The sequence below is a fragment of the Cydia strobilella genome, chromosome 15 (assembly GCF_947568885.1).
Source record: "Cydia strobilella chromosome 15, ilCydStro3.1, whole genome shotgun sequence".
Taxonomy (NCBI): domain Eukaryota; kingdom Metazoa; phylum Arthropoda; class Insecta; order Lepidoptera; family Tortricidae; genus Cydia; species Cydia strobilella.
Genome location: NC_086055.1, coordinates 2,847,022 through 2,871,623, shown reverse-complemented (window position 1 = coordinate 2,871,623; position 24,602 = coordinate 2,847,022). Strand labels below are relative to the sequence as shown.

At 33.7% G+C, this 24,602-nt stretch overlaps 1 protein-coding gene across 2 annotated transcripts in view; it reads right to left on the bottom strand.

Annotated features, from left to right (window-relative positions):
* LOC134747763 (uncharacterized) overlaps nt 1-24,468 on the bottom strand; it is a 29,516-nt gene extending 5,048 nt beyond the window's left edge. The window contains exons 1-2 of one of the 2 annotated variants that reach the window (XM_063682397.1): nt 24,269-24,468; nt 2,654-2,829 (exon numbers count right to left, since the gene is read on the bottom strand). In XM_063682397.1, the coding sequence (XP_063538467.1) occupies nt 2,654-2,808 (155 nt within the window). In that variant the 5' untranslated portion in view covers nt 2,809-2,829; nt 24,269-24,468. Of the gene's footprint in view, nt 1-2,653; nt 2,830-16,874; nt 16,957-24,268 lie in introns of those variants that run through there. The other variant, XM_063682399.1, reaches the window with a different exon arrangement.
* Between the last annotated feature and the right edge of the window lie 134 nt (nt 24,469-24,602).

The window sequence follows — 24,602 nt, the reverse complement described above, 5'->3', positions numbered from 1 at the left end:
GAAATTATACAATATTTGCATAAGTGTTAATTTAGAAATTATATTTATTATAGATATCGAATTGATAATGTTATTAAAAATGTAATTTAAAAATAGTATATTTAGACATAACATTTTCCTATTTGCATTTAATCCGTACAAAGCCAAAAAGTAGGTACTGAGGTTTTGTAAAAACAAATTAATATCAATGTAACTGTCAAATATAGATACGTAAATACATAAAATAAATAATTAAAATTTATTAATAAAATTTCAGCGACGTTTTGGTTTAAGCTTAAAATATACAAAAAATACATATGTAGGTACTAAGTACATCTTGAATGCGTCACAGCATGAATATCGCTATAAGTAAGCATAACTAAACTTAAATATCTAAGATAACTACATATGTGACATTTTCAACCAAAAGGTACCATATTGTCGCTTGTCAATAAAGTTGATTTGAAATTGAAGCTGTATGAAAATAGCGCCTTATTGACAACCGACAATAAGTACCCTTTTGATTGAAAATGGCACATATAATAATAATAATATGTAGAGTCCGTATAAGCTAACTTTGCAACGACTTCAACAGAAAAAGTGAGTAAGTGCCATTATAAACATAATATTTTCAGAGAAATTTGATATTAATGTTGATTACCGCACTTTATCATTGCAAATGTCATGCAGAGTTAGCTTGGTCCGACTCTATCTACATTCAAAATAATTTATTTTTTAATAGTGATTTAGTGGCACGAAAAATAATAATATATTATTCAACCCATAGTCATTAGCTAATTTAATTTCAGTTTTTTTTGTTTTTTTTTTTAATTAGTTAAAAAAATCTCTATTGCCATAATCATAAAATTGAGTACTCGGCTATTTTACCCTTCGTGCCCAGGCCTCCCTTTTCTTACGTTTGTGCCTACGCCTAATTTCTAATTCGTTTTTGTCCCTAAGTTCCTTTGTTATGGTCTTCATCCATTCCTTCAATTTAAAAAACAAAGTAGGTTTTACGGAGCTTCTTACTTCTTGACTATTTTTTGGTATCCTTTTGTTCCAGTTTCTGTCTCCTGGAAAAGAGTTAAGATGCCACGTCTTGATATTATCATCCCACTGCCATTCAGGTCGGTAAACTTGAACTTTTGGTGCTTCTCTTGCAAAAGGTAAACTACTGAAAAATGATGCTACACCATACGCCGCGGCAAATATCATTGCAAAAGGAGTAAAGAAAAATGAAAGCAAACCAAAATTAAAAGGACTCAGCGAAACTAACCAACTTAAACCATTTATAGAAGGTCGAAAAAAATCGTAAAAGCCCGAAAAACTAAATAGGTCGTCAAGATCACTACTTGGTTTACTAGGTTTTTGTAATGATGCTAGATTTGTACTGGACGAACCATAGCCATTTGCTTCTGGCGAATCTGATGATAATTCCTGGTTGGCCGCATTATAGTTTGTCAAACTCTCGCCTTCAATGGATGCATCTTCTTGCCCCTCATTTTCTTCAGATTCAAAATAATCATTTTCTTGTGCACTATCTGTTTCTGAATCATCATCGATAGGTTCACCAAAGGGTCCCGGGAAAAGTTCAGCATCTTCTTCCTCAGATTCTATAACGACGTTTTTGTTGATTACGTTTGTATTGACAGCTATGTTTAAATCAGGGCACGCTTCTTTGCCTTGTCCTTGGAAAGTGTTGTTTAAAGTAAGGAATATAGTGGGGCAGTCATCGGGTGACGCACTGTATTCTTCCGGTCGTATGACGATCCTATCTGTATACGCGGTCGACGGCTGGAAAGTCGTGACCTCAAAATTGTGTTGCGGATAATTATTATACACAGAATTATGATAGTTATGTTGATTTTTGATAGGATTCTTTGTCTGCGTAGGTTTTTTTGTTGTTTTACGATAATTATATTGAAAGCTAGGTTGAGGCCAAGGCTGGGGATCACCCACATTAGTAATTATAGGTGTAGGCATGGGTGTTGTAAAAACATAAGTGGGCCTAACGCTTGGGAATGGGTATCTGTCTATTATGTGAACGTTACTAGAATAAACTTGCGTTTCTTCTGAATAGTCTGGTTTGGGTTTGTATCTATTGTTTACTAGTTTGTTGTAAAGATTATTAAAGCTTTGATAGCTACTTTCTTTTTCCGTAGTTTCAGTAGAAGTATAATCATTTAACTCTGTACTTGTGTGGTCACTGTTAAAAGTATTTTCATTGGATATAGCTGTATCCAAATTTAAATGCAAGTCTTCATATTTTGCCTTGTCTCTCCATTTAGTAACTATTCTACGTATAGGTGGATTATTTTTATGAGAAATCAGCAGTTTATGATCATGCACAGGCTGGGATATTTTTAAATCATTTTTGTGGTTTACACCTTTAATGCTATTCTTTGTGTTATCGTTTTTATTGGACGGGTTCCCAATCTTCTTTCTTTGCCCATGAACTTTGGATTTAACTAAACGACTTTGTCTAGTAGGGTGGCTATTCATTTCTCCTGACTGGTAGGTAGATAGGTCTTCTTTTAAGGGTCTAGTCGAATTCCTATTAAAACCATTTTCATGACTATGACTGTTTCTAATTAAATCTGAATTATTAAAAAAACTAATGAAAACAGGTAACTTAAGCGAAGCTAAACTACGTTGCTTATATCTAAATCTATACCTTGTGGATTCTGTGGTTTGTACATTGTTTGTTGATGCATCGTTAGCCGGTGACGGCGAAGTCACCTCCTGTGGTCTTGAATCAACAAACTGACATAAAATAACTACTAATAAAACTAAAGTCCACTTTGAACACACACTTTTCCGCCGCGTCATTTTGGTCGAATAGCAGATTACCTGGAAAGAAAGAAAGAAAACTTAAACAAAAGGATATACAGAAAACATACAGATGTTATTTTTATACACTAATGTAGCTGATTTTCATAATTCACTTATTTCATTTTAAACATGGCCTAAAAATACAAAATAAAATGTGGAGTTCCATGCCTAAAAGGTAAGGACCCCTTAGGAAGGAGCATAAGGATGCTCCATCTGCATGAGGACCCTTCTCTAATCAAAAGCCATAAATAAGTTTATGACACAAACGTCGTCAAATAAAAAACAACATAAAAATCAACGGTGACAATATCAAACTAAAACAAATTAAGGAGAACAAGTTACACAATAAAGGAGCCAGAAAAACTATTCCGTTAGCCTATCGTTAGCTGCGCGAGATTACCGTTACCACCGTGGGATGCCGCTGATGTAAATACGTCATTACGTATATGCATCATTATGCATAAGATAAGGTTGCGATAATTTATATAAATTTATTGAAAATTCGACACACTAAGTTAATCGATTAATAAACAAACGGTGAAGAGAAAGAAAGGGCTTTATCTACCTCTTTAACATGTTTTACCATTATATGATTTCAAGCTAAAATCACATTATAAATACTATTGAAAACGGAGTATTTACCATTTATATTATATATTTGTTTTGACACAGTTTGGTGCGTGAAGATGGCATGTGCAACTGTGTCGAAATATCAAGATATTGCCAAAACAAATAAATATGGTAAATACCACGTTCAGTAGCTATTGACGTTAGCGCGAACATAATACAGACAGATGTTTTATGAGTTGTAGGAGTTAATTAAAAATTGAATTAAATATAAATAAATAAATAAATTATCTACGACGACAATGTATATTATGTTGTGGGGTCTCTATTGTTTCCCATAAAGTTTTAAGTCATAATGTATTGTTTGTCCACATTTTCGTTAGTCATAATTTGGTTTTTCTCAGAAACGCGTAACTTTTCAGGATCATAAAACAAACCTAACCTAACCTGTCTATAGGATCACTTTACGAAAATCCTGAAAAGTTTACGGTTTCAGAATTATGACTAATGACAATCTGACAATCATTACATTATGACTTTCAATAATTATGTCAAACAAAGGGACCCCTATGTGGGGGTTAACGAAGTTATCCTAGAAAAAGTTATCATCTGACATTACACTGTCACTTGTCTTTGGCATTTAAAGAGTTGTGTTCCCTTTTCAATTACTTTAACAATACTTATTGGAAAATGTATGTAAACAATTATTTCGTAGTGTTCAAATTGAAACAGAAATAAAGAAGTAATAAGAACAGGAAATATTTATTAGCACAAAAATAACATAAAACATTGATTCATTTAGACGGACAGAATTGTGCTAAAAGGACACACTACGTGACGCTGATTTTCAGTGAAGCCTGATCATCAAATGTATCCTTAAGTACATTTATTTGCGACTTATGTAACAAAATAACGAATAATAAAAAATCTTTAGTATTAGGATACACCGTTAAGAGTAATTTGACACATGTTCCTCAAGAAGAGTATTTCCTGTTCTAGGTGTTCGTCAAAGTTGACCTATTCCCAGCTTATTGAAAAAGAAACTACTCCGATACAACGTGCTCACGCTCGTCTCGATAAACAATAACATTCAAGACATAGCGTTACAATACCGCGTACGTTTTACCGCGAAGACAATTTTCCTCAAGAAACGCTCAATGGATTTCGAGTTAGCGATATTTCCGAGCGATGCAATAGAACAGCCAATTAAGCTGGAGCTTTATCGAGGTATAAATTAATAGGGATGAGGGTTCTATCTTTTGTGGGTAAGTGAAGTTGAACGACCGTACGGCCCTGACCGCCAACTGGTTCGTGCGTGGTTGTTTGTGTATGGCATTACTGACCTGGATAACAGAAACAGGCTTTTTGGGTTTTTCGGTCCGTTAGCGTGACAGCCGTTAAGATAATTTGGCGATATATTAAAACTTAATACTTAAAAATGTCACTAAATTCGTCGTGTGGTTACTGGTCAAACGCTTGTGCCTATTGAATATTAAACGTTTTGAATTTTTGCGGTTTTTCACATAAAGATTCTTCTGTGACTAATATTGTGATGTCCATTTCAATGACCTTGATGATAATAATCGTATGAGTCATTGTTTTCTGTAAAAGCTTCGTATAATTTTACACTAAAACCAACTTTCTCGTAAGCATCATTCGCAACTTCATTGTCTTTACAGTTATCGTATCGTCTTTAATGGCTTCATGTCCATCAGTCGCTAACATCTTGAAAATGTCTATTTCCTCAGTAGAAGAGTATTTACTGACACATTTAAGTATTAAGTAAGGGTAATCATCGGTTTCCTTTACACCTTTAATTATGATGTTTAGAGTAAAAATATTTTCCTACTTACGGTAGTGTTTGACCGTAACATACAAGAACTTAATCGTAGCATGCATCTAAACAGTGTTTCCAGATATATGTTACTAGATAATATTGCATGATATAGAAGTTAATATTTAGTCATAGAAAACATGATAACTAATGTGCTGATTTATATTTTATTATTATTACTTTGAAAGCGGTATAATTAAATATATGTTTTGTAAAGGATGACGTTAAAAAAATATGTTTCAAGTTATCTGATCAAGTTTTTTTGTAGAAAAAAAATGTAGGTAGTTTTGTTTTACTATATTAGTTACTCTATTTTTTTGAGTGCTTCTGCAGGTAATTGTTTGTCTTTATGAATAACAGACGGTTTTTCTCTACTGAGAAATTGATACCTTAACACTAATGTAAATTATTCTATATTGTTAAAGTGCTGAGATATATTGTATGACAATAATACAGTAATATCCTTATAATACACTTCAGCACACTGATTAACGACCTCACACATATAGTGTAATAGGTAAGTACTTGCTTTGATTGTTATGTTGCACCAGCATATGGATAGCTTTGTTAAAGAATTTAAATATTATAATTAATTTAATTTTTATATTTTTCCTTTTATATTGTGGGATTTTTTCATTGTGATTGACATCTGTATTTACAATTTATAGATTGTATTAAAGAATGTCTAATAGCTGCATGGACTATTGTTGTTATTTCTATAAAGTTTATATTTATAAAAATAATAAATTAAATATGTTTCTCAGAAATTATAGGACTATAAAAATTACTTCATCTCATGTACCTTCGTCAGTGTTACTACCTTGCTCATCCAAATATATAAAACAGTTCCGTATAACCTAATGGCGATGGCGTTACTCATAAGCACGTTATTTCATTTATTGGCGTTGTCATTGTGGCTTAAGGTGGTTCGATTTTCATACAAAATTCAATCGGCATTAATTAAGTCACTACACACTATTACGACATAAATATTTTTGCATTTATCTACTTTCGAATATTCGTTTGCACTAAATTAATAGGAAAACTTTGTTTCATACAGAAATCATACATAAATCAACGTAATTTTTTCATAAATTTTACGTATGTGTGTATTTGTAAGGAAGGGTTCCCAAGTAGCAAAAAATGGCTATTAAAGGCAATGGCATTTTATTAATAATAGACGCGTGACGTTCATAGTTGACAAAACCAAAGATAGATATAACTCCGTAATAGATACAGTCTAAGGAAAAAACGTGAATCGAAAATCACGAAAATTTGATTCTCGATCAGAGGGCGCCACTACCTTTGGCCTACTCTCGTATAGAGGGCGTTGACTGTTTCGTTTGTAATTAAACATTAAAATAATTCATGCAAATAAAAAAATACATTTATCCATATTTAAATAAATTTTATGGTATTTTTATAAATCTTCATTTTTAGTTTTAAAGTGTGTCGATAGATGGCAGTGAATTTACTGTGGTTACAAAATTTACTATGACAGTACCGCTCTATCCTATTATATCCTCTTTGACAAAACTAAAATACAGGCAATATTTAGTAGATGATTATACAATCTTGAAACATTGGCGTCAGCCGTACGACTTACTCAATATAGGTTCCGGAACCTATATTTGATGGCTCACGATCGAGCGCCGGGTGCCATATCTACCTCCCTTTACCTTCACCCATGATTAAAGGGTTGGTTAACTGATATTTTTTAAACTTTAAGCTGGATAAATTAGTTGTAAAAAAGGCGATTGAACGTTTACCTGCTCAACCTTCTTAAGCAAATTGAGCAAATGTTTTAATATAAAACATAAATTAACTAATTGAGGCTTGCAAAGTTTTATGAACAAGGGGTTTAATAAAATATCCTTGGAAAAAACATAATTATAGTCTTCAGATGTTGCAGAGTTACTGGCTAGTGATAAAAATTGTGTTTAAACATTTTATCTACTTCTACGCGGGCGAAGTCTATGGCGTAGACTAGTCTATAATTATAGAGCTGTATTAAAACCCCGCTAACTATTATACCTCGTTCTTCGATCATTATGTTAATAGTGTAACTGCGGCGCGTGCGCGTCGGAATGCGTTCTCGTTTGCACTTCCAATCCGTTTCAATTTCTCGAACAATTGTTGGAAATATTTCCTTCCATATGACAGATTTATAGCTATAAATATGGATTTAGAACTAGCCCTATTCTAGGGTAGGGACCCTACCCTAGAATCTGTAAACTGGTTATAAAATATCTCATGCTTTTCCGGGACGCACAGTCTTTAACTAAATACATAAACAGGTCTGCTATAAATAAATAAATATTATAGGACATTCTTACACAAATTGACTAAGCCCCACAGTAAGCTCAAGAATGCTTGTGATGTGGGTACTTAGACAACGATATATATAATATACAAATACTTAAATACATAGAAAATACCCATGACTCAGGAACAAATATCTGTGCTTATCACACAAATAACCAGGAGCGGTATTCGACATGCGTTAAGTGACGTTTCGTGTTGAACTTCAGTTGAATGGAAGAAATCGTGTGTTATCAAATAGGTAAATTTGACATTAGCAATCCACAGTTAGGTGACAACGAAACCAAACCGAACCACGCAGAGTTCAGAGCCATTTTAAACCGTATAGTAGTAAGAAAACAAAGTTGATTTTTGTTGCATAATTTTTTCAATGAATGAGTTTTGGTGTACAACCAAATGATACTTTCCACAGTTGATGAACAAATGATTCATTCCACTGTTGAACTGATGTTGAAGCCGAAACTGACAGTTGTGCATCTCGAATAGGGCCCCTGTACTACCCACTAGACCAGACCGGTCGTCAAAAGAACGATAAGTATAGTTAGAGACCGACAGCTCACACCATAAATTGTGGAAGGCAGGACCGAATATTAATTACAGCGATGTAAAACTTGTAGAGCTCCATTTTGTTTTAATGATTCCCCTAAAAAGATAAAAATGGGATTCAATGTTTGTAATGAGCTTATTTTAGTTGTTTTTTTATAGTTAGCAGAGGATACTACTAAATAAAATTTAATCAATGTCGGTTTACGAGTTAAAGTGAAAAGTTTATTAATACAAAGAGTTACTTTTGTATTTTAATTGAACATAAACTGAGAATTAATTTCTGCGTTTCATTAAACATTAAAACAAATTAACTGCCAGAAATAAAAGCTGGCTATGGAAAGCTAACACAATAAATATCGCATACTCTTTCCTAGCCTATTCCACCAGATGTTGAATAGAATAGAATAGAATAGAATAGAATAGAATAGAATAGAATAGAATAGAATAGAATAGAATAGAATAGAATAGAATAGAATAGAATAGAATAGAATAGAATAGAATATAATAGAATAGAATAGAATAGAATAGAATAGAATAGAATAGAATAGAATAGAATAGAATAGAATAGAATAGAATAGAATAGAATAGAATAGAATAGAATAGAATAGAATAGAATAGAATAGAATAGAATAGAATAGAATAGAATAGAATAGAATAGAATAGAATAGAATAGAATAGAATAGAATAGAATAGAATAGAATAGAATAGAATAGAATAGAATAGAATAGAATAGAATAGAATAGAATAGAATAGAATAGAATAGAATAGAATAGAATAGAATAGAATAGAATAGAATAGAATAGAATAGAATAGAATAGAATAGAATAGAATAGAATAGAATAGAATAGAATAGAATAGAATAGAATAGAATAGAATAGAATAGAATAGAATAGAATAGAATAGAATATAATATAATACTTTTTATTCGGAAACACACAGACAATAGACATACATTAAAAGAACATGAAAATAAAGTGTCACGAAATGGCCCCATCTCAGCATGCTGCTGGCGACTTCCAGCGCTGGTCTTCCGATGAGACCATCAGGTGAGAATCACGGAAGGTAACAGACAAAAAGTAAGCAACATAAAAGAAAGAGACATAAAATATGGCGAAAAATAAAATCTAACAAATCTAAATCTTACAAAGATTTGCAAAAGTTAAGAAACACAGAGGATGAATCTAGTTTTGTAATAAGATTTAGACAAACTAATGTCGACTTGCAAGCAATAACACTTCCTATCATTACAGCAAAAACGTATCAAGGCAAACAACCACAAGGCATTACAGCAACAATAACCTATCAAACACCATACACTTAATAGATACCAGGCACCACGATAGATGACAATTTACGTGCAATACTTGGTTCATCGCAGACGGAAACACTTTCCACTTTATGTCATTTTACGCTTCATATCACCTTCATGTTTTTCGTCACTTCTATTACAATGCATTAAGGTTTATATTACGTATTGTTTTTCTGTTAGGCTGGAGGCGGGTAAATATAGTTTTGGCCGGTTGGATTGCTTTTTTGTTTCCTGTTATGGTTTTTCTGTGTTATTAATCGATTTTGAAATAATTGGCTTCAATAATGTAATTTGACAATGTAACTAGCTTTTGTTACCGATGTTGAAATGACGACACATAATTTTGATATTATTTCAGTAGTTAACTATGGATAGTACCTTGGAAAATAAACAAACATGAAAAAGCAAGTTTAGTGTTTAGCACGACTATGATAATACTGATAATGAAAGGAAACAGTTAAAATTGACATCAAATCTGTTTTCGCCATAACAATCAAAAGAGGAAAGTGTAAGGTTATCACACCATACGTTTTTCGTGGTCGTGTTAATTGTGAATGTGTTGATAAATTTTTACATTGAAAACTTTAACTATACAACGAATATTATAAATTTCATAAAATAACTACAATACTGACCAAATATTTTCGATTTAAGTATTACTAGCGAGTCTAGCGACCCGCCCCGGCTTCGCACGGGCAAATATATATGTAGGTAACTCCGTAAATATAAGATAAATAAAGTCTAAGGAAAAAACGTGCGCCACACCTTTGGCCTATACCTATACACGGCTAGATGGCGTTGACGACACCGTTTGGTATTTAACAATTTTGACTCATATTCAGTCATATGGCGTTCTAAAAAAATAAAAAAACATTTATCTATATACCTATATATATATATATATATATATATATATATTTATATATTTTTATACATTTTCATTTTTAGTTTTAATCGCGTGTAACAAAATTTACAATGACAATAACCCTCTATACTATCTATTCGTTTTGATACGGGTAAACCTTAATAAATTATATTCCTACCAAGAATCGCTCTAAGTCACAAATTATATAATACTATACTCTCTAGTGAAAACCGCATAAAAATTAATTTTCAATTTTTCAGTCGTTTTCGAGTTTATCGCGAATATACAGACAGACAGACGCGGCGGGACACTTTGTTTTATAAGGCGTAGTGATTTAGGTATTGGTCCTAAAGAAATTACTGTTTTTTATTAACAAACAGTGGTAAAACATGAAGACTTTAGAAATGATCTGGGATACCTCCCAAAGGTTTTTACCTAAAATATACCCAAATATAACTACTACAAAAGCTTCTGTTTACCCAATATGCTTAGCAGTTTAAAGACATGAACAAGAAATGTAACTAGCTTAATGCATTCATCTCCTTCGATGCGATTAAATTAAATTCCGAATATTATGAGAGACAGGTTGTGTAAACCCATTTGTATAATTTTGACGTTACTTTTTACACTTAATTAAAGTATTAAGATATAGATGTAGGAGAAAGGCTACTAGTATCAGGTAGCCTTAATCCAGATAATTAATTATCTACCCAGCTATTACTTAGGTCTGCAGTAGCTTTCTCTACATTTGTTGCTTTAGATTGATTAAGAACCTAGGTCTCTCCATAGACATAACAAGTAAACGCTTAGTTGGACTTAAAATGATGTCAGTCCAAGCCTTTGCATTGTTTACTTATTACATTTTATTAGACAACTGGATCTTTTTCGTACTAAATGAGCGAAATTATCGGTTACACGGAAAAACCCGCAAATTAAATTTCTTCTTAAGCGTGAACAACCAAAAAGTCTCATTTCTTCGATTTTGTTTAAAAGCACCGTCATCTTCTTATCAAATCTCTTCATCTGCCAACGTATTTGCTTTACTTTTCTTTATTTCATTGTTCCTATCTTACCGTCAACAACAAGGTCCATTAATAGAATTATGTCAAGCGTGATCGTTTATCAGAACGGTGTCACGTCATTGTCTCAAGTTAGAGTTCCGTTAGTACGCAGGTCGGTATTTGGCACACTTCACCTTAAATAAATGGGTACTTTTGTTCAAGTAACTAAAAGGATGGCTTTGTCCTGGCTGTCACTCTGTCAGTTTTGTATTTTCAGTCCTTTTATATAGAATGTATCTATAAGTAGATACACAAGATAGGTAGGTAGTAGGTACATTACATACATAAGTGGCTGAGAGTGGCCAAGTAAGTAAATGAACTCTAGGGGGCTAAGGCAAAATTTATATTTTTATATTGAATTGTTGCACTTATATAATCAAGGGCAAATGCCATGAAAATTATTACAATATTGAAACTAGTTGATATACTAAAAAGCAATACTAAAAAAAATCACGAAAATCGTTATGTATAATTTTCATTTATTTTAAATGTTTAATTAATATTGTTTACTTCAAGGATGAGTCACATTTGTTATTATGATTTAGAAATTGCTTGCTATCGATATCGATAACACATGACGCGATATTTAATTTATCACTAGCACTGGTACGTTTTCGCCCCCAAAAAAACAGGCTATGATTATAAAATTTATAAATGATGAAACGGTACGTCCTCAAAAATTCGATAACTAAAATCGTGCAATACAAGAACATATCGACACAAATGTGAGCGCAGTGGTCACGGATGATGAAATTTAGTTTACATAATGCACCATCACTTTTGGTGCAACGGTTAGGGGTCACAGTTGATCACGTTGTAAAATAGTAGTTATTAGCCACGTCAAATTAAGCCGAATATGGGCAATCAGCGGAAATAATTAGTGTAGTTTTGAAAATTGGTACAGTTATACCTTGTGGTCTCCAGATAAACATACTAAAGGGTAGAGGGTGTGCTGAGGGTGGGGGGGGGCGGGTTGAAGGGGGGTAGAGGGTACCTTTTTTCATATTTTTTGCTCATAATATATCTCGAATATCATTATATTTACTTGGGACAAAAGTTTTGCCATAAAATTTCCTACAAAGGTTATGTTTTACTGCGGGGTGCCAATAAAGATATAAGAAAAGTTAGATTCTATCTATCCAACCCTAATCGACCATTTATCTACACACAATATCAATTTTAAACACTAACAACTTTACTAAATACACAAACTTAAGTCACGACCTCACCGCCGAAAAGCCCATTCCATGCTTAAATTACATGGCATGCTCTGCAGAGTGAGGACCAGTTTTAACCCCATCCTGGCTTCTGTAGCGGGCCGATACGACTCACCGATAATGCGGCATTTTGAGTGGGTCATAACCGCTACTATGTGATAATATAGCTATTGTTATTGCTGTTTTTGTTTGTGTATTTGTTCCACTAACACTTAGTTTTTAATCTGAATTGTTACTAACCATTATGGGCCATTGTTGTCTTGAAAATAAATAAATTAAATGGAATAAACACTTACGTCCCACATTTTTGTTGCTAAAACACGTCACGCAAAGAAAATAGAGTAAGTAGACGACGTATCTTCGATTGAATGGCGACAGCTAGGTTCTTAAGAATTAGCACCTGCTTGTAGTATGCAGATAGGGTGAAAGTGGCGAGTGCATTCTGTCAGCTCTGTTCCACGGTGCTCTAGAATAAGCCTGCTCTCTCTAGGGCCAAGGGCCACTTTCATTTGTTTACGATATTGTGGCATTGGCTGATATAGATTGGATTACAACCGGTTATGGGTAAAAACATAACCAGTCTTGTAGGTATGTGAGTTGTATGTAGTTGTATATTTACAAAAAAATGACAATTACATATATGTAATAACAACTGTTTCTGTTGAATAAAAAAAAAACCACTTATAGGCAATATAAATGTGAAATTTGCAAAAGTAACTGTCTGTTGCCTCACGCTTAAACCGCTGGACCGATTTAGATGAAATTTGATATGGAGATAATTTAAGGACTGGGAAGGACATGGGGTAGTTTATTAATCATCATCATCATCATTCTACGCAGACGAAGTCGATGGCAGAAGCGATTACTAAATATTAAGTGGACAGAATCATTTTTTAGGAAATAATGAGTCTGAAAACTTACGTCAGATTTCAAATAATATGGAATAGATGTTGAGACTTTCAAAAAGGGCCATAGCAAAGTTTTTTACCTAATAAATTTAATAGTGTTTTTAGGCAAATTATTTCTAGAAAATATTTGGTATTTAAAATTGGAATGTAGAAATACAATAAATAAAAAAATATAAATTGAAACAGATATACTAAAGTAAAAACAAAAATAGATCACCTGCATCCGTCTTTAGTTTTCACATTTTAACAACATCACTAAAGTCTGTCTAGTTAACAGCGACCACAGCGAATCAAAAGCAAATGTTGACGTCCCACAGCCCTGCCTGCCACACTTTTTCGTTGCAGACGTAACTTAGACATACGTCAGTCTAATTTATTACTTAACTAGATATAGATAGTCTAGGTTATATGAAAAATGTGAAAATTGAAGCCGAATGCACAATGCTGATTAATCATTTATAAATAAATAAATATTATAGGACATTCATACACCACGTAAGCCCAAGGAGGCTTGTGTTACGGGTACTCAGACAACGATATATATATATAATATATAAATACTTAAATACATAGAAAACACTCATGACTCAGGAACAAATATCTGTGCTCATCACGCAAATAAATGCCCTTACCGGGATTCGAACTCAGGACCATCGGCTTTACAGGCAGGGTCACTACTCACTAGGCCAGACTGCTCGTCAAATACATATAGAGCTAGTTAATTGTGTTATTGTTATTGGTGTCGACACTAATAACATCTCAAGACTCAAAACAACTAGACCAGAGAGAATAACCCACCCCCTCTCTTCGCATAAACGAAATGGTGGTTAATGGACCACCACCTGGAAAAATAAATTTAGGTATAGATACATACTATCTGATCGAATTTAAACTATCGTGAGACATACTAACTTTAAGCTAATTTTACGGTTTCATTCACGTATATTTACCGGTCAATTCGAACAACGTTATAATTCGAAAAACCAATTGTCATTTCACGCTACAATCATTGTGACGTTTTGGGATATCCATTAGATATCCATTGAATGTATAAGTAATATCTTAAGCAAATCTTAAAGAGATCGTTCGAGAGGGCATTCGGAATCGCGGAAATGTCAAATAATACCTAACTTTCTTAAATATCTCGTTATCGTTTCTGTTTCATATCTATTGGATATCTAGTTGATATCTAGATCATTGTTCGAATTGGCCCGTTAGTCACTCGTGTGACATATTTCGGAGAGCCACAGAATATTTATTAACGCTATAGACCATTTATTGTATAAAATCAAGAAAGCAAAATCATGGTTATGAATTTCAATTGAAAGAAGATAAAGTAGGCGCCATAATTTTAGTTCCAATTATATGGTTGATCATAAAACATGCAAGAAACTTAGGTAACGAGTCCTACATATTCATAATTTTGTGGGTAGCGTAATTATTTCTAGTAAACTTTGTACCTAAAACCGAGATTTTGTTGATTAGAAAACACTTAATATCAAAGAACTTATTTAGCGTTAATAATTACGCTCCTATTCGGATTGTTTAACACGTTTTACGTTATTTTGTTTTAAGTTTATAATCTTTAAATACCGTGTTTTACTCCCTCTTTTATAAAGATTAGCAAACCTCTGTCAAATTTTGTCCATTTCTACAGACATAATATGTCAAAATGACAGAAGGACAAACGATTATCAAGGGACTTCCGGTTCGAGCGCCATCTTGATAGTTAGCATCGTGATTAATTACTTTGTTTTTTGCTTATTAATATTGTTTAAAGTGTAATATCGATAGCTTATTATACAGTAAACTAATGTGGTAGTGTGCAGTGAATGGAGAATTAATTTTGAAGCGCGTTTAACCACCATCTTGGAGTCAACGGCCGGTAGTCCACGTGCTTCTTGTAAAGTCTAGCTATCGATTTACAAGAGCTAACAAATCACCGTACACTGTCTTGTACAACCGTACAATTTTTGTCGTTTGTAAACCTCTCAATACCTTGATACTGGCGAAATAGTCCCACTGGGCTGAAGCCATAATTTTAAAAGAAGAAGAAGAAGAAGATTATCAAGGGCTTGGTACACTTGACAAGCTTTTAAAATTTACAATAATCTTAAAGGCGAAAACATTTCAAAGGGAAGGCAAGAAATTGAGATGGGCTTGGGAATGTCTACTTTATTTTAGGATAACTATAAAAATTAAGACAGTTTTCAATCAAAGGTACCACATTGTCGCTTGCCGATAAGGTTGATTTCAAATTAATGCTATATGGAAATAGCGCCTTATTGACAACCGACAATAAGTACTCTTTTGTTTGAAAATGGTTTTATTAGGCAAATGTATAGTGGATACTTACCTAATAATATTTTACAGATACTACTAATTAAAATTCATATCGAATCGCCGTATAATGTAGACTTTCGATTCGTGATTGAAATACGTATATCATATATCGTATCATATCATTTATTCAGTAATAATCATGCATTGTCATTGGTATATACATTTCACTTATAGAAAAGTTAAGAATACAATAATAATAATACAGAAATTGATGTCAATTTGGGTAAATATAAATGTTAATTTAGGTATTAATTTATTTTAATGTCAGGTCTCATTATTCTCATCCATAAACTCATTCACCTATAGCAATGGAACAAAACTTTTTCATAGCATGAACCCGCTTATGTTATTGTCTTATAGTATTTATTATAATATATAATTTATAAATCGTATTTAGGTAATATTATATTATTTACCTAAATAAATGATATAATCCGTTATTTTCAAATTGCACTTTTTTATTGCCATGTAAAGTTAGGTAAAGTCTGCAGAGATTTTGACAGCACACGCAGTGCAGGTGTTATTGTAAACGTTATACTTCTATGAAATTATGACGTATAAATAACACTGGCACTGCGTGTGCTGTCACAATCTCTATAGACTTATATTCGTCTAGGCTCTAAAAAGGTGCTTTGAGTAATATAGGCGCTTAAATGTCTTTATTAGTAAAAGCTCCAAAGTATACTTTATCATAAGTAAAAACTGCATGTTGTAAAAACTACACCGGTTATTTTCGTAAAAACGAAGCAAAATACTCAGCGAAGCAGGATTTGAAACTTTTTATAACCTACTTTTCTTGGTCTAACTCTAGGTACTTATTCAAATCGTTTTCACAATAGAAAGATACTAATGATTTTTAACGTCTTGTTATTTTTTTAAATACTTTTAATTGTAACCATGTAGCTATGTAACTGTCACTATAATAAAATTGTTGGTCCATTATTTGTCATGTTTTTTTTGTGGTAATATGTTTAATATTTTTTTATAAATTTTATTTTATCGATAGAAAACATTAATTTTTTTGCAAAAGGATGCTCTAGGCATGTTTTTTTAAATACCTATGTATATTAATAAATAAATAAACAACTCACCGATTAATCAGTTCACACACCGCGCGCGCACGCTCGCATACGTCGACTGACGGCGCGCGCGCAGCAACGGTGCGTGCCACTTACCCGACCAGTTAATGACCCATTTGGAGTCTTTGGACCTAGAGGATCCCCTGTTTGGTTGTGTTGTTTATGTTATCATTACCCTATTTTTTAGTAGCTACAAAATTTCATATCGGCAGTCAATAATCAAATAATCATACCGGCTATTTCCTTCAGTTTTCAGTGCGTTCGAGTGCAAGAGTGCGCGCAATTTGGAAAATGAATTAGGGATTCACTAGATATGAAATAGTAAAGATATGTGACGTTCCACGGCAAAAGGTACCTTAGGTATAGGCTGATGAGTAGCTGGTGGGTTAGACGGACAGGTGGAGTCTTAGTAATAGGGTCCCGTTTTTACAATTTGGGTACGGAACCCTAAAAATTAATAGAAAATCATTTTGTCAATTTTTGTATTTTGGGAAATCAACAGTGACGTATAATTTCAATAATTTGTATCAGATTCATATTTATATTGTTTGCAGACCTGTTTTGTGAGTCATGTTGCAGTTTTCATGCATTATTTGAACTAAGTGAGGGCTATCGTTTTGTGCTCACCAGTTGGCGCCACTGTAGATGTAGGTCCAGAAAAACAGATCTCAAAATTTTTCTATGCTTATTTTTATAAAAATAATGCGTTCTAATATACACAAAAGTATTTTAACGTTTGCACATTTGCCATTTTTTCAACCTGTTTCATTTTGCATATACATATTTTAGTTGGCACTTTTTTTAAATCACTAACATTTATTGACCTATAATTATCTATTCTATTATTTACCATGATCAAAGATAGATATAGCTCCGTAATAGATTGATACAGTCTAAGGAAAAACCGTGCCTCGAAAATTACGAAAATTTGATTCTCGATCAGATGTCGTTACTACCTTTGGCCTACTCTCGTGTAGAGGGCGTTGACGGTTTCGTTTGTTATTTAACAATTTTAACGCATATCAGTGAAAGAACATGGGTCAAAATAATAAAAATAATTAATGCAAATAAAAAAAATCATTTATCCATATTTAAATAAATTTTATCGTATTTTATAAATCTTCATTTTTAGTTTTAAAGTGTGTCGATAGATGGCAGTGAATTTACTGTGTTTACAAAATTTACTATGACAGTACCGCTCTATAATATTATATCCTCTTTGCCATGATCAAAGAAGATATAATAGGAAATTTTGTAGCCACAGTAAATTCACTGCCATCTACACAAACGATTAAAACTAAAAATTAAAATTAAAAAAAATGTCTTTATATATGGATAAATGATCTTTTTTATTTGCATTTATAATTTTTATATTATTTTGACCCATATATTATTTTGATACATATGTTCTTTCACTGATATGCGTTAAAATTGTTAAATAACAAACGAAACCGTCAACGCCTTCTATTCGAGAGTAGGCCAAAGGTAGTGGCGCCATCTGATCGAGAATCAAATTTTCTTGATTTTCGAGGCACGTTTTTTCCTTAGACTGAATCCATCTATTACGGAGTTATATCTATCTTTGCCATGAATAATCAAAGATCAACAAATATTTAGCACAATTATGAATTAGGATTGAAAATTCCCGATAAAAAAGTTTGAAACCCCCAGAACTTCTATGCATTTGACATTTTAAAAGACCTCCATCTACACTAGCGCCCCTAGCGGCGAAATTAAACGCGGTAGCCACGGTAGCCCTCAAGTTCCAATATACAATTATTAATTTTAGCGCCATCTTTATTTTACAGAGTAAACCACAAACTGAGCAACCTAATTGGGCATGAAAGTTCTCCTATTCGTCGCTAGGTGACGGTACTGCGTAGATTACAACAATTGTATGTAGATGTCGCTATAATCAAAATGCGTTCGAAAACTACTTTTTACTATGTTCTGCCATTCGTCGATAGGCGGCGCTGCAATACTGTTAATAATGACAGTATACCAGAAACAAAATTGAATGTTTTGAGATTTGAGATGAATTTATTACCACACAATAGTTTCGTTTTTTTTTTCAAAATGAAACCAAAGATAGATATAACTCCGTAATAGATGGATACAGTCTAAGGAAAAAACGTGTCTCGAAAATCAAGACAATTTGATTCTCGTTCAGAGGGCGCTACTAGCTTTGCCCTACTGTCGTATAGATGCCGTTGACGGTTTCGTTTGTTATTTAACAATTTTATAATTTTTAACGCATATCAGTGAAAGAACATGGGTCAAAATCATAAAAATAATTAATGCAAATAAAAAAAAACATTTATCCATATTTAAATACATTTTATCGTATTTTTATAAATCTTTATTTTTAGTTTTAAGGTGTGTCGACAGATGGCAGTGAATTTACTGGGGTTACAAAATTTACTATGACAGTACCGCTCTAGGTTATGGGTTTATGGGTATATAGATAAGTAGGTACTTTTTTATGCCAGTTTCAAAATTGATAATAGGACATTGACATAATTGACCAATATCTATAAGGATCTCGGTTGCCTAGACTAAATCGTCAGTCGATCTTATCGGACATGTTTGTTTTAAAAACGGGACCCTATTGCTAAGACTCCGCTGCTTTCCGTCTGTCTGTCACCAGTGTCACCAGGCTGTATCTCATGAACCGTGAAAGCTAGACAGTTGAAATTTCAGTATTTCTGTTGCCGCTATAACAACAAATACTAAAAAGTACGGAATCCTCGGTGGGCGAGTCCGACTCGCACTTGTCCGGTTCTTTACAACATAATACCTACCTAAATCGGTATTATTACTTTTAAGGACTTTTTCGTTGTCGCATTGGCACAGTCCGTATCGTCCCAATTTTGAACTCTATTCTTTTTTCTTGATGGACTTGAGGGCGGTGTTGCCCGTAGCCAATGTCACGTAAAAGGGTAGGAACAAAATAAATGCTCTTAGAGCACGACGCTGTTCGGTGGTTGTTGTAGTTGTCTCGTAAAACCGATAGCTGGATTTTACGAGAAGCACGTGGACTACCGGCCGTTGACTCCAAAATGGTGGTTAAACACGCTTTGAGATTAATTCTCCATTCACTGCACACTACCACATTAGATTATTGTATAATAAAGCTATCGATATTACACTTTAAACAATATTAATGAGCAAAAAACAAAGGAATTAATCACGAGGCTACTATCAAGATGGCGTTCGAACCGGAAGTCCTTGAACTCTATTGCTCAGTATTAAAGATGCAACTATATTTAGTCATACTAAGGCAAACCAAGTTATATAGGCCGTTATACAAATATGTATTTCATAACAGCTAATAACTCAACACGTAAGAAAGCGGGATAAATCGTATCAAAGCACTTTCCACGGCCAAATAGCCAGTTTTATCGATTCAGAGTAATTCGAGCGATTTTCCACTGGCATTGTGACCTTAGGCGAAAGTCTTCATGGTGAATTGTAGGTTTCGCGAAGCGGATGTTTATAGCAAGTAATAAGGCAAAAGTCTAGGCTATGATTTATATCATCATAGCCATACAGTCCAGCTAATATATTTTAGGCAAATTCCCGGTAATTACTAAAAAAGCCGGTAAAGCCAGGAAATTAGAAGGGGACGATATATGGCGCTCCGCACGAAACTTGAGACGGAAGAAATGGCCATTTTCGTGTTTCGCGGCAGGCCCTGCGATTGTGCTAGTGACGCCCTCTACGCAGAGTTTTGCGTAATATTCCCTATTGACGATATTTTGAAATGAAATGAGGAACTAAATTTCGTTATTGCACTAAACGCGTAGGTGCTTAGTAAAACCAAAGATAGATATAACTCCGTAATAGATGGATACAGTCTAAGAAAAAAACGTGCCTCGAAAATCACGAAAATTTGATTCTCGATCAGATGGCGCCACTAGTTTTGGCCCACACTCGTATAGAGGGCGTTGACTGTTTCGTTTGTTATTTATAATTTTAACGCATACCAGTGAAAGAACATGGGTCAAAATCATATAAAAATAATTAATGCAAATAAAAAAATCATTTATCCATATTTAAATACATTTTATCGTATTTTTATAAATATTTATTTTTAGTTCTAAAGTGTGTCGACAGATGGCAGTGAATTTACTGGGGTTACGAAATTTACTATGACAGTACCGCTCTAATGGTAAAACATAGTCGTATGTGGCAATGATATACAACGTAATAGGACTTTGTCAAACCAAGGCCCGATATATCAAAGACATTGCTGGCAGCCATGCAAAACTAATAGAAAATTCTTATACAACCCCTTTCCCATTTGGTATTCGATCTTATGTTGCATTATTAATGCTCACTTTCGTATACAATGGCTTTTTATTAAATCATCTTAATCTTAACCCTGCAATGATTTAAGTAACATTGATTCGTTAATAATTTAAGCTTTTTTAGAACTAAGCAGTTGGTCCTAAGATCATAAGAAATAAAAGACGGTCGTAGGGCCTAAAGAAAGGGCCCTTGTGGAATTGGAATGCGAGTTTTTTGAAGGTTTTGTTGGCATTGCATCTGTGGCGATGGTTTGAAGAATAAGTTGAAGTTAAAAGAAAAATTGAAAATCCGATTCCCGAATGTTGACATTATAATGATTTAATTATTGACCTAAATAGGTATTCTTTGTAAAAAGAACTTAATGTACCTATATGTCCTACTATGTGTATAACCTTTTCATTTGATTTATTTTCCGTCCAACTGACCGATTCGCCGCCAGCGCCACATCTCAAAAGCCTCTAGTCTTTCCCTATCACGTTGCCTCAGAAGAGGAGTTTGTTGAGAACCATAGAAAACAGAAGAGGAAAAATTCTTGGACACCTGATACGACATGGCGAATTTATCAAAAACATTGAAGGGAGAGTTGAGGCAAGGACGGAGGGGAGACCAAGGAGAACGTACATAGATCAAGTAAAGGAAAAACTAAACGTCGCGTCGTATCAGGCTGTCAAGAAGGCAAAGTCTACAAGAGTCTAACTCTTAAATATATGTGACGTTTTCAACTAAAAGGTACCACATTGTCGGTTGTAAAGTTTGATTTCAAATTCAATCTTTATGGAAATAGAACCTTATTGACAAGCGACAATAAGTACCCTTTTGGTTGAAAATGGCACATATGATGATGACGTATATGTCGTGGCCAGGGGGGTTAGCACGGTCGCATTTTTATCGCTTGTCACCATGCCTGTCACGTTCTAACAAGTATGTAAGTGCGAAAGTGACGGGCACAGTGACAGGCGATAAAAATGGAACCATGCTGACACCGCAGATCATAGTTTGATCATTTCATGAATAGCCATTTTAGAACTGATCACTTCATGATTATGGTTAGGTTAGGTTTGACTTTTTCATGATGTGCATGAAATTGTTTGTGCCTGTGTTTTTCATGAAATTATTGCTAGGTAAATCATGAAATCGTCAATTCTAAAATCTGGCCACGAAATAATACTTATATATTATACTTGAGAAATGTAGGCGCGAACGATCGATCTCCCATAAAAAATAGTAATTTCAAGTTGGTTTGTCAAAGTATAAATATTTATTCGTCACATCGAAGAAAGAGACAACCCTACTATCATCAACTATTTTATTAGATCACAAGATCAAACTACACTTGAATGAACCTCAATTGCCCTCGTAAGCTAAAACCCGGTATCTCAAGCACAAATGAACTTGAAAATGGAACTTTCAGAATAAGATTTTAAGGTACATATTTGCATTTATTTTTTATTGATTTAGCTTAGGAGGGAAAAATACTATTACGATTTATTATGGCAATGTTACGGGTATTCGTATCTTAATCTTTCTAAAATTAATAAAAAAACCTCTATAGCAAAATCGTGACGCAATTTGTTTGATTGAAACCCCAATGATCATCAGAAATTAGATCATTTTATGTCACGATGATTGTAAAGAAAAAGTCAGCCTCACAGTGATATATCACCACCACAAATCAGACATTATGTTTATTATTTGGTTTGGACGCCAAGAACGTCTAAAGTCGATGTGAAATAGTTGTGCTTACAACACTAAGCATGTAGGACCAAGCTAACTCTGCATTCTATCATTAATGTCAAATTTCTATCTAGGTACTCGTACTTCTATTGTAGGTATTGTAGGTATCGTAGGTCGTAGGTACAAGCGTGTTTAGAGTAGGACCAAGCTAACTCTGCATACTGTCATTAATGTCAAATTTCTATCGTAGGTTCTAAAGAAATTTGACTTACTTTACCAGACAGAACGTGACAGCGAACGGGATTAGCGTATTATCATATATCGGGTCAGCCGCATTCGAGGGAAGCCAGTACTGTCACACTGGTTTAATTTGGCAGACATTTAGACGTACTCTATAAGATAAGTAACCACTGTTGAAACCGTACACAATGTCAAATTGGATTATGGCTGCTGTTTAATTTTGGTACAGTCGCCAGCAGATATATCGGAGCGGCCGAGGTGTTCACATTATCTGAACGCGCACTCTAACGCGTTGACAATAGAGGCGTGTTCAGATATTTGTAAGCGCCTTGGCCGCTCCGATATATCTGATGGCGACTGTACAGGTCGAAAGGAAGAAGCAAGATGAATTACCAAAACAACCCTTTTTTTTCATAGCTACTTTTTCAATTACTATACACTTACCGTACAAGGTTTCTTTTAGATTAAAATAGACATTGAAACGGGGATTTGAGAAAATTACGTCAGATATAGACCGATCCGGTTTTCAACCGCTTTATAGACTTTCGCCCCGCACCTAAATCCGTTTGAAAGCCTAAGCACGAACTAGGTTTTAGTATTTATCTGCACACATTGCATTTAACTCTAACATGGCCACGGGTACTCGAGAAGTTTCAATGGCAATTTGATACATCCCAGATAAAATGATTTCCAATATTTCACATCATCTCACTCGATATTATAATACCAGATAGTGTTATTACGGAAGCAAAAATTATGATTTAGGTACTCGTAAGACTCAGATAAGATCTTTAATAGTCCAAATATTTTAAAATTTCCAATACTTACATCCCCATAATATAGATAAACACGCGCGCTGCCAATAGACGACGATTTGGGGCAAATTTTCTATTTATAGTTTATTTTTAAGTTTAGTTTTTAAATTTAGTCTGTAATTTTTACTTTAAAGCTTCATTTATTGTTGTTAATATTACTTGTTATTAAGGATGAAAATAAAAAAAACAAGGACTTAATCGCGTAAAATAAGTTTTAAATTTACCTCCAACGTTTCGAGGACGGCGTTGTCCCCGTGGTCTCGGAGAAGACCACGCGATTAAGTCCCGTCGTTGTAAATAATAATGAGTAAAAATACGTGAAAGTTTAAATATAGTATCTTTATATTTACATATTCTAAAACTCACCCTTCAGCATCCTCAGCATCTCTTGCAGATTTCACCAACTCCATCCGCCATTCCACAAATCTTGATCTCCCATTTTCCATTCCGATAACCATCCATTGAGTTACGTAATACATCTGAACCGCAGGTCATAGCACTGCTATTATATATCGTAATACTTTGACTCGGCAATTTTTCTACAAGCATTATCCACTTGTTATCCCATTTTACGAGTCACGCGAATTTAGAGAATCGTTTGTACCATTATAGGTATGTTTGACAAACTTTTTCTTTTGTTCTGGCTTTTTACAAGCATCCACTAATACACCAAGCACCTACATCAATCATTATAAATCAT